Here is a 16,226-nt window from a genome sequence, read left to right on the forward strand (position 1 = left end):
ATGAGAGGGATCCAAGAAAAATATCAGCTGCCATAAATAAGATGACCCACATGGAGTTTGGCCCTAGTTGCCAATTTTAACACTTTGTCTAGAGCAGGGTTGCAGGAATCGCCCCCCCCCCCCCCCCCCCCGCGGATCCTAACCCGGAACCGCGACCCGTGCGGAATCGTTCCGGAATCTCCAAAAGAAGCGCGATTCCGAATTTGAGGTGGCGCGATTCCTGGTTTTAAAAACGATTCATGCCATATAGGTTGCGTTGCCCCCGGAATCGCGCTTCGGAAGGCGATTCGGGCAAGAGGTGGCGCCACGCAACCTGCTCGGAAGCGCACACCACCCGGGCGCAACCCGCACGCAACCCGCGGGGCAGCAAAATAAACATATTTTTTTTTTAATTTCATTTAAAATTTAACTTAACTAAGCATGAGGGGGTGGGTTAGGGTCAGTTTAGGGTGAGTTTAGAAAAGAATAAAGCCCCCATTCTCTTCTCATTTTCTCACTTTGAGTTTATGAGAGTTGGAGAAGAGAAGAGAGGAGAGGAGAAGAGAAGAGAGGAAAGGAGAGGAGAAGAGAGGAGAGCTTGGAGGAGTGAAGAAGGAGGAGCTAGGAGAAGGAGGAGGAGCTTGGAGCAAGAGCTTGGAGGACTTCATCTACAAGAGCTAAAGAGGTAAGTTCAAACCCCAAACTCCCTTGTTTTTTTGAAAAAAAAATTGTATTTTTCTCCTCCCTCTCCTACTCTTTCCCATTGTTTCTACTTGCTCCTTTATTTACAGGTTGTCCACCACCTATATCCATATTCCAAGATGGTGTTCTTTTGGCTTCTATGTATCATTCCACTCTTGGTTTTAATGATGGCAAGGGTGAGGAATAGAGGGGAAGAGGAAGGGGATGAACTTGGTCCTAATAGTAGTGACCCAATGTATGATGAGGAGGAAGGGTTTGAAGAGGAAGGGGATGAACTTGAAGGGGACACTGAAGCACAAGATGGGAAAGGTACATCAAATCCCTTGTGGAACTATGTGACCAAACTTGAAGGGGGAAAGGGTGGTGGATCTTACAAATTTTTGTGCCCTCATGGTTGTCATGGAGGAAAACCATATACGGGTTCATATACCCGTCTGAGGAGGCATCTTTGTGGGGTGCTGGACAGTGATGAAAAAAAGGGTTCTGTGGGGGTAACCATTTGCCCAAACATTTCAAGTGAACAAAGACAAAAATACATCCAAATAGAGATGGCTGCACAACGAAAAAACAAGAAACAAAAAACTCATTCTGAATCAAGTGCAACCTCTAAATTTGGTAGTTGCCCATCTCCTCATGGTACTTCTGCAACCTCTGGAGGTAGAAAAACAATAGGGGATTTCCTTAATGTTGCTGGGAGGGATGATGTGGATGGAAAGATAGTCCGTTTTCTTTGTGCTTGCGGTGTACCATTCAATGTGCTTCGCTCTCCCTATTGGCATGACATGGTAAAGGCCATCAATGAAGCCCCAAAAGGATACAAGGCCCCCAACTATGAGAAAGCTAGAACAGTGTTATTAGAAAGAGAAAAAGCTAAGGTTCAAAGAGCTTTGACACGTTTTACACATGAGTGGGTGGATTATGGGGTATCCATTGTATCAGATGGGTGGACAAATATTAGAAACCAACATTTGATAAATGTTCTTGGTGTTTCTTCTAGTGGTGCAGTATTTATTGCATCTCATGACTCCTCCTCCATCAGTGCAACTGCACAAAACATTGCAGATCTCCTATTGAAATCAATCAAAGATGTTGGTCCGAATAATGTGGTTCAAGTGATCACAGATAATGCAGCAAATTGTAAGTTAGCAGGGAAAATTATTGAGCGTACTCATCCACACATCTTTTGGTCTGGGTGCCTGGTTCACACATTGAACCTTTTGATGCATGATATTGTGAAACACAAAGATTGTGGGTGGATTGCTGAGGTTTACAGGAAAGGGAAGCAGCTCATTAAATTCATCACAGGGCATACAAGGGTAAACTACTTCTATGGCACTTACTCCAAGTTGCAATTGCTTAAAATTGCAAAGACAAGATTTGCTAGTTATTACCTCACCTTTAGGCGGCTAGTGAGGGTGAGACAAGCTTTAACTAATCTGGTGTGTGCTGAAACATGGGATGAAATTAACACTGACACAGATGGTGCTAATGCAGTCAAGGACACTGTTCTTGACAGTTACTTTTGGTCACAGGTTAAATATGTTTTGCAATTCACCAAACCAATTTATTACATGATCAAGTTTGCAGATTCAGATCGACCAGTAATTGGGGAGGTGTATGAGCAAATGGATAGCATGTTGGGGCAGATTAAAGACATTGTTGAGCCTAGAGATACCACCTTGTACAATTATATTCGTGAAGAGGTGCAAAACCGATGGGAAATGCTAAATATTCCATTGCATGCATTAGCATATGTTTTGACACCTAAATACTATCATCCATCATGGCTTTCAACACCAGCACCTGGGGGGGGGAGCAGGAAAAAACCACACCAAGATAAAGAGGTTCACGAAAAATATATGGCTGCATTGAGTAGATTAATCCCTGATAATGAGGAGGCTGCATTGGTACGGAGACAGGTGAGCAACTATACGAGCAACACTGGTCCATTTGGGAGCATGCATGCAATTCAAGATCGAGAGCATTTTTCTGCTCTTGAGTGGTGGAACATGCATGGAGGGCCTACTCCACTTCTACAGAGTTTGGCATTGCGGGTGCTATCACAGGTGGTAAACACTTCTTCTGCAGAGAGGTGTTGGAGCTCTTATTCTTTCATCCACAGTGTTAAAAGGAACAGGTTGAATTTAGACCGGGCAGAGAGCTTGGTTTATGTTCATTACAACTTGCGATTGTTGTCCCATTACTGTGAAGATGCAAAGTCTAATAAAGACTTGTTGACTTGGGACAAGAATCCAGAGGAGCCCAATTTGGAGGATGGAGTGTTGCGACTAGAGCAATTAGAGGATGCTCTTATCCAGGTATGTCCATTGTGGTATGAATTTTCCAATTTTCCCTTATAAAGCATTTCTCTAATTCATGTTTTTAATTTTTTTGTTAACTAGTGTTTTTTTTTTTTGCATGAATTTTTTGAGCGATTCTAGGATGATGATGACCGTGTTGATATGCCACCACCCCCACCCCCATCTGGTCCCTTGGTTCCTAGGTTCCATGGTTCAACACCAACAGCAGGGGGTTCTTCTTCATCAGTTCCAGTGCCACGACTTACACAGGGACCATCTTCTTCATTGCCACCACGTGGAGGCCCGCCATCACGTTCTATTCGTGGTGGAAGGAGGAGAGATTAGTAGATATATTCACAATCTACTTCTTTTTGTCATAGATTACTCATTAGACTTGTAGACTTGTGAATTTGAATTTTGAACCTTTTTGGCTTGGCGGTGACCAAGTGACATATTTTGTAAACATTATTATTTGAATTTTGGACATGACAAATGTTGACAGTTGCTCACTTGCTAGATAAATCATAATATGCTCTATGTTTTATGTTTTATAATATGCTTAAATGTTTTATGTTTTATAATATGCTTAAAAATTTGATGTATGTTTGTAATAGCTAGAATATAGATGATTGTTGTACATACTAGTAACTACAATGGAATCATGGATGCCATATCTATCTTGATTTATGCAAAAATATGCATGTTTTCATGTCTTCTACAATTAATTTGGTATTTGGGATGTTTGTTTTGAGTATAAATGCAAAAAAATATAAAAATATATATATATATAGCAGACGCTTCGCTTCCTAGATTTTTGGAAAATGACGCTTCCGCGCTCCGCGCTTCCGCTTCGCTCCCGCTTCGTGCAACATTGGTCTAGAGTATACTGGGCAAAGCAGCATTGTCGAATTGGGAGGAGATGTGGGCAGCTCTAAAACAAGAAGAGCTGAGGAGAGCCCTGCTAGAGGTCAAACTTGACGGGAACAACAACAGCAGTGGGTCGAAGCCCAAAGTGGAGGAAGAGGATAATGCAGCCTTTGCATCAAAGGGACAGCAGGGGCAACAGAGATGAGAGAAGGACATCTCCAAGGTAAAGTGCTTCAGATGTGGCAAGATGGGCCACTATGCATCCCAGTGTCCTTTGAAGAAAAAGGGCAAGGATGAGAAGCATGATCCTAAGGTTGCAGCCGCAAAAATCGAACAGGAGGAGTTTGCCGTGACAGCGAAGATACCTCCAGGAGGGAGGTGGGCTGATATAGAAAAGTGGTTCGATAGAGCTACAGATGGGCAGGATACTTGGAGGAGCCCACCTCTTGGATCATCGCCTTGCTACGGGAGCCCATGATCAGTAGTAGCGAGATGGAGGAGTTTTTAGTTGGTACCATGGAGTGTTGATTCGACAAATGCAGTGGTTAGTAGCGCCAGAATGTGAGCAGCGCAGAGCAGAGAGGTAGCAATGCGAGGAGGCATAGTGCAGAGCTTCAACAGCGCAGTGGCTTCAGAAGAGAGTGTGGAACTAGCAGCAATCAGGATTTCAGCACCAAGGTGTATCCACTAGATACTTGTCCAGTCTTGGGTGTTTTCAGTTGCTTCTCTTAGCAACTAAGTTGCAGTACAAATGCAGTGTTAGCAGTGGGAGTGCTAGCAGCATAGCACATGCAGCATTTGAAAGGGAGCTGCAGTACAGATGTAGCATTGGCAGTGGCAATGTCAAAGGTAGCGATACAGTAGCAGCAGCGGCGTAGTATTTGGTGGACAGCGTGTCAGAGATCAACATCGCAGAGGACGATGCTTCAGAGTCAAAGCAGCATGCAGTAGCAGTGTATTGCTAAAGCACATTCCTCACTAAGAGGGAGTGCACATTCCTAACTAAGAGGGAGTGCTCTAAGTCTCAAATTTTGCAGGGAGGCTTGGGCACATGCATTCCAAAGAACCCAGAAAGCGTTTGGGAAATTCCACCCAAAAGTAATTTTATTAAAATAATTAATGTTTTTAATGGGGTTCCTAAGTCTAAACTTAGGAAAATTAAAATATTAATGGGTATTAATCTAATCAAGGGTGAAACTTCTAGAAAAAGACACAGATCAAGCCAAAATGATCTGAGCCTTTGATTATGATTTAATCTAGGTCGTTGGTTGTCCAACAAGAAGATATAATAAGGGGCTTGAGGGTCATTTGGAAAACACACAAAGAGATTGAGGAAATCGATTTTCTGAAGTGAGAAGTTCTCAGGAGGAAAAATCGATCGACGAGATCTCTTACAGTGGAGGGGCAGGGATAGCAGCTTCCGGAGAGAGAGATTCTCAGTCGGAGATACATTAGCAGAGAGAGGCAATGAGTGATCCAGAAGCCTTGACGCAAAGGCTGACGTAGGGCTAGAAGGGCCACGCAGAAGCAGCGGAAGGGAGAGAGAGAAAGTCGAAAGTCAGAGCAAAGGGTCAGTTTCAACAGCTGGAAGCCGGGGTGTGAGACCAGGAGGCTGAGAGCAGTGACTCTGGGCTACTGATCGATTCCCCAATTGGGTGATGTTGTGCCTGAGAGGGTTGACATTGGGACAGCGTAGAGGCAGCGCAGAGATAGCGCAGAGCCTGCCAGGGGCACCTCATCCAACAGCCGGAACAGCTAGGACTTTTTCTCAGTGATTGTGTGAGGTAAAACTCACAAAGCTTCTACCAGTATTTCTCTCTGTAACTGAATAACCCTGTGAGGTATTCAGTGATGTATTCATAATTTGCTACTGCTTAATAATAATAAACCCTCAAAGCTGTTGCACCAGTTTTCCCACATTGGGTTTTTCCGGGGACTTTTGTCCAAAAATAACTGTGTCCTATGTGTTTCTATTTTCCTTGCTCAATTTCTATGTTTCAAAATCATATTTAATTGGTGTAGGTTGCTTCAATAATTTACTTCAATGTTTCAAGAAGAAATCTGAAATAAGCTTGTAATATAATTTACAATCTAGGTGAAGTAGATTCAGTTGGTTGCAGTAGGATTCCTGAGATTGTTAGATCTAGGAATTTTCACAAAGACTTCAGAACAATGTGAAGACCTTAGACCAGTGCCCAGTTGCCAAGAGAAATCCAAATCGTTATTACAAAGTGGCTAATATGATTGAGTATTTATAGTTGATTCTAATAGTTGAAAAGTCATGACTTTTGAAAAGCCGACTTGTTCTAAATTTGAATTTTGAATTAGATATTTCCCCTCCAATTATTTGAAATTTTGAACCGACTTGGAGATCACAATTAACTTCACTTTAATAATATTAGAAAGTTGAGTGAGCGCTAGGGAATTTCTCCCTAGCTGCTAAAATTAACAGGTTTTTGATGTAACCAGCAGTTCGTAAGATTTTTCACAGTAATGATGCCCAGCCCAAATTTCACCCAGGCAGATAATATGAAATTATCATAACATATCGGGATATTGATGAAAGGAGTCAGGACTTCTGTAGGAGTCATTATTGATGAATTGCTTCTAGGGTAGAGCACTGACAGTTAATGATCACAGCCATTGAGAAATTGTTAGAAGGCAGAATGAATTTAACATATATCAATCAAGGGGTGATGATTCGGCTAAGTTCAACAGCCTTTTATCATATATGCAGTTTAAATTTGTTGTTAGGACAGCCTAAAAGACTGGTGGGGATGATTAATAAATGAAACTAAGAAAAAAGTGAACAAAAACAGCCATGCATAGGAGTTTAGCACTGTTTTAGAAGGTTTCTGTGTGAAAACATATGACAAATAGTTAAGAAATCTTCTTAAAACATATGACTGAAGTCAATAATACTCTACAGATGCAGGAAATAGTTTGCCTTATGTTTGTCTTCAAAGGAACCTGACAGGAACATTGAATTGACTAGAACTTCCCCATTGAAACCATCAGCACCTAGTGATTTGGTGACAGTAATTTTCAAGCTTGTGTTGACAGATTCTTTCCATGATCAGTTAATAGGTCAGAAGAATATAAGGATTCTTACTATTTCTCTACAGTATATCCATAGTCATGATGTGAATCAATGAGCAGATTCATAGGCAGGCTCCGGTATATATATGAAATATTTAAAAAAAAAGGAATCTTCCAAATTATCTCGCATGTCCAGAAAATGGTCTCAACTGATCATTTTGACTTGTTGCTTTTAATATTTTCATTTATATATAATATATATGACACATTTTCTCAAAAAAAGAAACCTCCCAAATCATCTCACATGTCCCTGAAAATGGTCTCAACTGACTTATATGGCAGCAAGGATCACATATATGATATGTATCATCAAACGTTGCATGCAAGCTCTGCATGCCCAAACTAAAAACCTTCAAAAAATAGTTTGATCATGCAATATTCCCCTGCAAACACTAATCATTGAAACTCAATCTTTGTAATGTAATTAAAAACCCTGGAAACTGAAATCTAACAACTCCAATGTAAATAATCATAGCCATTGAATCCACTAAGAATGTGTCTATCAACTGTCAATGTTAAACAATCTAGATGAACAAAGGAGAAGTCTGAACTAATTCTGAAAGTGCTCATGAAAAATAATGACGTTAACACTCGAATTCACCAAGGGTGAATACAATGTTAACATTTCCCATGCAAGTGAGTTGTTTCTTGTGGCTGGGAACAAGTGCAAGTCGTGGACAAATTTGGTGGAATAGATAGTCTGAGGTCTCCCTCACTCACGGCTTCTTGGTCAAAGGGATATTTCAAGAGTGTTGTACATCTGCTACATTCCATTGCAATAATCCCAAAACAGGGAAGGTTAGGTTTCTCACATAGTGATAAATGGAAGCATCTTCTGAAAAATATATATGTATTTATTAAAATAAGAACATTCTAAGCAGTCTTCCTAGACTAGTGAGTTTCTAGAGACATACAATTTTGGTTAAACTCAGCAATTTTGACTGAAACTCGTCAAATGCTGGTCAAATTGTCAACTTAACTTTGCAAACCTTGTTGACTCGGTGAGTCCTATCATAAAGGTTATATCTATTGTTGAACAGCTACGTCTATTACTATTAAATAATACAATTATCCATTATAGTGTTTGTTTACACTTGATAATCAAATTATCAAACATCACATGTCAAATGCTCATTGACATTGTGAAAATTTGGTGACCCCGAATCCTACTGCAGCAACTGATTAGATTTCTCCTACTTGTTAATTTATGAATCAAATTATCTATAGTATTACACAGTAAACATCGAAATAAAATCTACAATAGCCTTCACAACATAAAACACTGCGGAAACAAAATACTGCACAGGAGATAAATAAACACACACACAAGTACACCGTTGTTTTTGGACAAATGTCCCCGGAAAAAACCAATGTGGGAAAACCGGGGCAGCAACTGAGGATTTCATTATTATGTAGCAGTAATCTGAGCACAAATCATTGGATACCCAGATTGGCTATCCGATACAGAGAATAAACTGGCAAAGAGGTAGTGAGAAAATATCTCACACTGTCACTGGCGACCCGAATCTGATCCAGGCTCTAGATGGCTAGCCCCACGCTGCCTCTACGTCAGCCTGCGCAGATCTATGTCACAGCCTCTAGAAATTGCGTCACCTCCTCCTGTGATCTTCTGATGACTGGAACTTCGACCCTCTAGCCCTCTGATCTCACACACCGACTTCCAGCTCTAGATCTCGACTGCTCCCAACAAAAAATACGGACTCCCTCTGAAGCACTACGCTGCCTCTCTGAACCTCTCGTTGCCTTCTCTACCTTGCACTCTCCGGAATTGGAAAACTTCCCTCCGGTCTACTATCCCTACCCCTCACTGCAAGAACATCGCTTGATCTCTCTCCAGCAACTCAGCGCTACTACTCTTGAGAAATTCGATCTCTAGATCTCACTATCGCGATGTGTTCTCCGTTCTTATAATCTCTCGTTGGAGCACCAACGGCCAAGATTAAAACATAATCAAAGGATAAGATTAACTAGGAGTTGATCCTCGTCTTCTTCTAGAAGATTCAAACCAAATTTAATTAATACCCTTTAATTAATCACATTTCCTAAGTTTAGACGTAGAAATACATTAAAAATGATTAATTATTTTAATTAAACCATCTCTAGGCGGAATTTTCCCAAACGATTTATGGGTATTGAAGAATGCATGTGTCTTGACTCTTAGCCTCTGCAAAATCTCGAGGCTAGAGCACAACCGATGCTACAGAAATCAACAGACATCACTTATTATTGTTTTCCCTTCATTAACATGGTTGTTTGCTTGTTTACTTGTTTATTGCATATATGTAAGTATGTAAATGGGAGTGCAAGCATGTTTACATATACGCACAAAATCAAATTTGCATGTACATATGTATTTCACATATACGTCTTTATGTATACAACTACACACACACTAAATATATGTGCATAGGTGTATTGGTACGAATGTATCTAGGAACCTAATCTAAGATTTCGACTATGTTCTACTTTCATTGAATGTATCCAAATTGCTAAAATACCAGTTGTCTCCTTTAGAACTCGAATGCTTTCTTCTTCTTACAACTTTAGCAATGTATATCCTTTAAAGTGTTGTAAGTTGTTTTAAATTATATGTGATGCACATGTTAAACATAAATGTAAAAAGAAAAGAAAAATCAAATATTGGAAAAGGAAAAGAAAAATGTGAAAGACTTTTGTTATTTGATTAAACTAAGTTATGTTGGTTTATCAAAGTCTTTACATTACTAATATCTTGTATCTATAAAGTTTATTGTAATAAATTGAGATGGATAGTGGGACCCTGCGGCAGTAGTCGGAGGTGTTAAAGTGTGGGCAGGTTGGCGGTGTGCGGAAGGCAAAGAGGATGGGACCTGCCCGATGGAGAAAACCCGACAGCACAACTAAATCGAAGATTAACACAAGCAGTGCCCCCACAAAGACTTTTGTCGGGCCTGTTGACTTTTAAATGAACGGTGTAGATTCACTGCGAGGACACCACCCAGAAATTGGTCCCGTACAGAGTAGTCCCCCCGCAGTGACGACAGCAAGTGAGCCAGCTCATTCTACTTTCATTCGCCATGTCACGTTCCTTGTCCAGCTGTCCTCCAAACTGTCAAATCCTCCATTTAATTCGGTCATTTCCCACGATGGAATTTAATGTCGTTTTCCCTCTTATAATTTCTCATTCCGCTATAAAAACCTTTTCTTGGCTTTTTCTCAATACATTGTCTTGTTGTTTGCTGCCAAGAAATTCAAAGTCCAGCTCACGTCTGAGTCAGCCTCGTCACCAGTACCAGGTATTTTGCCATAATCAACCGTTTATCTTTTAAAAATGGCCAAGAAAATTGTTTTAGCCGGTTCATCCTCTCACATTCTGCTCATGGATACTGAAAGAGATATCTTTGATGTTTCTTTCCCTGTCAACCATCATGAATTCTACCAACATGTCCAATTAAACCAGTCCAATTCCCCAATTTATGTTGCAATGATAAAATCTTGTGTGTTGGCCAATTCCCCAATTTATTCTGCAATGATAAAATCTAGTGTGTTGGCAGCCTTTTTCCCTCAAACATACATGTTCCCTGAATTTATTCATTGGCTAGTTTCAGCAATGTATCCTCAGGTGTTTTGTGATAAATAGGCTAGGAGAAAGTGTTTTTCAGGTGTTCTCTCTTCTGATTCAACAAGCATTGTGCTATCCTTCTGCAGAGTCTTACTTCTCTTTCTCTGAAGAATCATTGACTGCTTATTTCGAAGAATTATCCAAACCAGAGTCTGTTGTAATTCACTTGTATTTAATGACTAATGGAAAACAATTCCCTGTAGATTCCACTCATTTTCCCTTGGATATTTTTGTCGAAGATGTAAGACCAGTTCTTCAGGTGTTGGCTAGAATTTTAGGGAAAGAGGACATTACAATAGTTGACAAAGCAGTTTTAGGAATGTTTGTTGTAATGATGAAGCCTAGAGTTGTATTAGATATACCAACCTATTGGGAAAAAGAAATTAATGTCTAGTTCATGAATTTCACTCTTACAGGTTGTTTTAGGTTTCCTTCACTTGTAACATATTTATTCTTGTATTCCAATGTTGAGAAATTCATGCATCTAGGGTTGAATATTATGGACACCCTCAAGCATAAACAATCAATGTTCTTCTAGACTGATATAGTGAGAATGGATCCTAGAAATGAGGGTTTGTCCTATTTTTCATCTCCTTTCCTTTCTGTTGTATATTCAATCATCACAGTTCACCTGCACCAACTTTACTCCCCAAAGACCAATCTTTCCTTCAAGTGAGTAAAGATGTCAAAGTTGGAGATTGGTTTTCTTTCTAGGATCATGTTGAAATAAGGTTGTATGGAGCTGAGGTTGAGCCCTACAGATTACCAAATTTTGTTCCCATAAGGATGTTTGCTCTTGAATTCATTAGACAAAGTCTGAATGTGGATCAGGTACATTTTGTACCTGCAAAGAAGGGACTCCTTTTCAAGTTGCCTAGGACTGTTGGACCATTCATTGTAAATACTAGGCAAGCAGCAGATGAAGTCCAAAAATTGTTGGAAGGGATGAATTTATTATTAGAAGAGAAATGGGCTTATGATCCATATCATATAATTTCCAACAGAAGAATAGAAAATGGATATGCTCCTTTTGTGCATGAATCAAAACCAGAAATTGAGAAACTGGCAAATGGAGGGCAGTCAGCTCCCTTCAGAAATATAGAGATTGAGACCCCTCTTGCTACTAAAAAGAACTTGAAGAGAGGCAGGTCAGAGGTAGTTGATCTAGAGGAAGAGGAAGACAGAGCAGCAAAAAGGGCAAAGATGTCTGAAGAGGTTGGTGCATCAGCTGCTCCCAATATACAATTGCAGTTAGGGGAAACTTTTTGCACTCCTCCTTCTCCAGTTTCAGGGGAGTCTTCTCAAGATTCAATTTCCATGATTAAACAATGTTTTTGCAGGTGGAGGAAAGAAACAAGAAAATTAGAGAAAACATGGAATCCCAATCAAAAGCTCAGGTATCTTCTGAATATTAGACAAGGTTGCTATTAGCTACGGGTTTAGAGAAGAGTCAGCTAAAATTTGTTCTATCTCATCCATCAGCAATGTCAGTAACATTTGCAGCAGGGTTCAAGACTGTTAATTTAACAGTGGATGCAAAGAGGATTCCATTGCCTGATAAGATTAATCTACATATGCAAACTAGGCAATTAATTTTTCATGATTTATATAAATATGCTTTAGCTGCTTCCAATGCTGAAAATATGTTAGAGAAGGTGGTAAACCAGCTGAAGTTGGAGAAAGCAAACTCCAGAGCTCTTAATACCCAAAATGAAGAGCTAAAAAAGATAATTGTTAAGATTGGTGTAAATCCAGAGGATAGGTCTGCAGTTCAGAAGTTACTGCAGAGTGTTGAGATAGAGATTCAAGCACTAAAAAAGAAGTTGAAGTTTCCCTCAGTAGAACATCCCATGGCTTCAAAGGTAGTAGGGGTTGAGAAAGAAAAAGAATTATTAGTCCAAGAACTTCTACAAAGGGATGAGGAGATAATGAAGTTGAAGGAAATGAATCTTTCTTTACAACAAAAGATTGATTCACATGTATGCACAATTGTGGTTGCAACAGATTCAGAAGATCCTACTGAGAAGCTGACTCAGGTTAGGACTGAGTTACACATTTCTGAAAATGAATTAAAGAAGAAGCAGACAGATTTGGACAATGTTGTGAAAATCATCAAAGCAACTGAGCAAGAGTTGTTTATGACCAAGGAGACTGCAGAAAAATACAGAAGGGATTTCTAGGCTGCTCAGCAAGAAATTAAAGAATTGAAGGAAAAAGTGAAAGGAAATATGTCCCTAGTACAAGCAAGAGAAATCTTGTGGAATGACATAATCAATACTGTAAAGAGTGTCTAGCAATTCCTAACTATCATTGAAGAGGAAAATATCATTGTCAGAGACTTAGAAGAAGTCATCCTCAGTAATAAGCATAAGTTGCAGAATAGAGCCCAGTTTGCTAAGAAGTTAATTGACTTCTTAAACTCAAAGTCTACACAGGAGATGAAAGAGTTTGGGATAGAAGACAGGACAAAGCATGTGATGGAGATAAACAAAATGATATTGAAAAATGCCAACAGGAAAGCAGCAGAGAAGAAATTGATGGAGATCAAGGAAGCAATGATGAGTTTTGATATCAATTTTGATAAAAGAACAAGGGTTGGTTTGCCATCCTGTTGGGATCAGCAAAACAATTTGTTATCCTAGGAACTGTATGAAACATTACTGGTGGAAGAAAAAAGTAAAATTAACTCTACACATGAAAAGATTGCAGTCTTAAAGGGAGCTACAATCGTCAACTATCTTCATAAATATTTTCAACTTGTCTGGATGATGAAGACTTTGTTTATTGAGAAGCCTACATACAGCAGAATCACAGACTTCAGGATAGCACATGTAAATTCCCCAAGTACAAGTACAGAAGCCTGGAGGAAGACCAGGGAATGGATGTCGCCACAAGTTGCTGCTACAGAAGCAGAACCCTCTACTACTCCACAATCTCAGATTGTTTGAGATGAAATGTTCACTTTTAGAAGTTGTTTTATTTTCAAGCCATGTAATTTTTATGTTTCAATGTAATGTCCAATAGTTAGGTAGTTAGGAGGTTGACAGTTCTGATAACTGTCTTTTTGAAAAGTTTGTATAAATGTATCTCAACAAGATGAAAAAGGGTTCCAAATTTTTGCAATACCTCAGAGAGGACCACTTTGTACTTTGATCTTCACTTTAATGATAAAGAAAGCTTTCAGTGATTCCAGAAATTGTTGCGTATGATTTGTTTTCCCTGTGTAATATTATGTATGTATTTCTTCATTGAAAGAGTTGAAGTAGTCCATTCTGTATTTACAGTTAATGGTTATAATTCTCTATAAATTTAGAGGCTAAACAATGCTCTTCTTTCAAAGTTTCATTTCTCATCAAACACACTTTCCTCTAAGTTTATGATAAAAGATTCTGCAGAGACAGTCTTTTATTCTGAAGCTTTAGCCAACGCTTCTCACAAATTTCGATCCATTTGTATCCAACAGTTAAAGGCCATTTAAAGTTGTATTCCATTTATTGAAGGTTAAAGGGTTTAAAATTTAATATTCTGGGGTTTGCAAAAAGATGAGTCAAACAAATAATAAATCTGTAAATTTTAATGAATATCTTGGGCACTAATTTCTAGTCAGCCAGGAATTGCCTCCCAAGGTACAACATAAAGAGTCCTTTATATTTCGACCTTATTACAGTAAAGGATCCATTTATATCCTGACCTTATTATAGTAAAGGATCCATTTATATTTTGACCTTATTATACAAAATCAAACAAAGTCATATGCATTTCTAAGGAGCATAGGAAGACAATAAAAACCTTTAGGGTAGTTATTCCCCTACATTATGTTGGACATTGGATAAACCAATGCTCCCCATGTGTTTCGCGACATGGACTAACCGCATCTCATGGATCCTTATCTCTGGTGATGTGATTGTTGACTAAAACCTGCGGGTTTTGTTTTAACGGCAATCGTGAGTCCCAGCAAGTGGTATCAGAGCGTAGGTCATGACTTCCATACACACCCGGCTCGCATTGGGGGGGAGATTGTTAGACATTGGATAAACCAACGCTCCCTATGTGTTTCGCAACATGGATTAACAGCCTCTCATGGATCCTTATCTCTGACGATGTGATCGTTGACTAACACCTGTGGGTTTTGGTTTAACAGCAATCGTGATTCCCAACACTTTCTTATCTTTATGGTACAGCAAAAACTGATCCTTTTGCCTGCTATGGTGGAATAAAGGTCTAAATAGGGAAGCAGTTGTTTGATTCCTACTTGAACAAGGATGAGATCAAACTGTATATTTTTAATGCAGCTTAAATTTTGATGTTTGAATCGATATGGACCAAAAAGCATTTAGGAGCAGCATCTACTCTTGACAAGAATGTTTTTAGACTCACAAATCAATCTGCTTTTATGTCAAATGCCATGAAAAGAGCTCATGATGTCATAAAATGTCGACTCAACTTTAGCTGGTAGTTCTCTTACCATTCATTGGCAACTGTAATCTGTATAATAGTCTTGCAGTCCTAATACTCTATGTTCATGCAAATCCTGTTATATGCATCATACAACCTTCACGATATTGAGATTGAAGCTTCACTATGATATGCATTTTTTGTTTATTTGATATTTATTACTTTCCTGTGAAACTCCATTATGACGGGAGGTACACATCTGCTTTTACTTTTCAACAAGCCATAAATGTCAAAATATCTCCACATAAAAGGTAATGAGTTAGGACAATCACAGTTTCTTTTGCAGCTGCCATAGCAAGAACACCGGCACCCATTTCCATTTCTTGCAACCCAACAACCACAATGCTGGCCTCTGATGCTGGAGATGCCAACCAACAATGTAGCGACTCAAAGGAAGCTCTTCCTTGACTCACATTCCAAGTGCCAGCCAAAACCTTTATATGTTCTTTCCTTGTATAAGTCGGGGCCATGTCAATTAGTCTTGATCTTACAATGCTTTCCAGCAGACTAGGTATTGTCATGTTCCAACCACGAATGCCACCATGGGCAGCCAAAGTAAAAACATGATCGCCACCCACAGCCATCTGCACAACAGCTGAACTGTGTGCCAACCATCCTCTCAACAGCTTACCATCTTGTTCCATGACCTGTACCCTTCCATCTCCATATCCAACCCATAGTCTTGTTTCAAAAGTGCACAGGCAATGGACACCTACAGAAATATTTTGAAACTCCTGAACTCGATTGCCCAAGTGATCCCAATGCACAAGTAAACCATTTGCATATCCAGTCCAAATAGTTCCATCTTCTGATGCCACCATAGCCTGTACCTTTTTGCCATCATCTAAGAATTGACCTCCAAGTGTTGCTCGACAAACTGCATCTGCTGCTCCCAACAATGCATTTCTTGAACGTTGGAAAAAATTCAGTGGTCCTTGAATCTTTTCTTTCCTAGAGAATTTGGTGTAACTCGTCTTAATATCAGCTTCCAATTCAAAGTCATGTACTGGCCAGACATTTGAACTTGAGAACTCTAATTGTCCATCTGATCCAAAAATCTTGAGAACAGCCCTTGTCCGGGCATCCCTGCACAACCAAAATTAAAGAATGACTTGAAAGAAATTGAATGAAAAAAATTTAATTGTTTTCCATCTGCTTTAACAAAATTTATTACAAATATTTTGGTCCTAGTGCCATGCTCC

General features: G+C 39.4%; 1 protein-coding gene across 1 annotated transcript in view; it reads right to left on the reverse strand.

Moving 5' to 3' along the window:
- The window catches only part of LOC149159759 (type II inositol polyphosphate 5-phosphatase 15-like), a 196,508-nt gene that overhangs the window by 145,978 nt on the left and 34,304 nt on the right, over nt 1-16,226 (reverse strand). Inside the window, exon 3 of the mRNA XM_089436567.1 lies at nt 15,297-16,110. Within this exon, the coding sequence (XP_089292693.1) occupies nt 15,297-16,110 (814 nt within the window). The remainder of the gene's footprint in view (nt 1-15,296; nt 16,111-16,226) is intronic.

The sequence above is a fragment of the Pinus tabuliformis genome, chromosome 5_2, assembly GCF_031772625.1.
Source record: "Pinus tabuliformis cultivar Carrire ecotype Pingquan chromosome 5_2, CPIR1, whole genome shotgun sequence".
NCBI lineage: Eukaryota > Viridiplantae > Streptophyta > Pinopsida > Pinales > Pinaceae > Pinus > Pinus tabuliformis.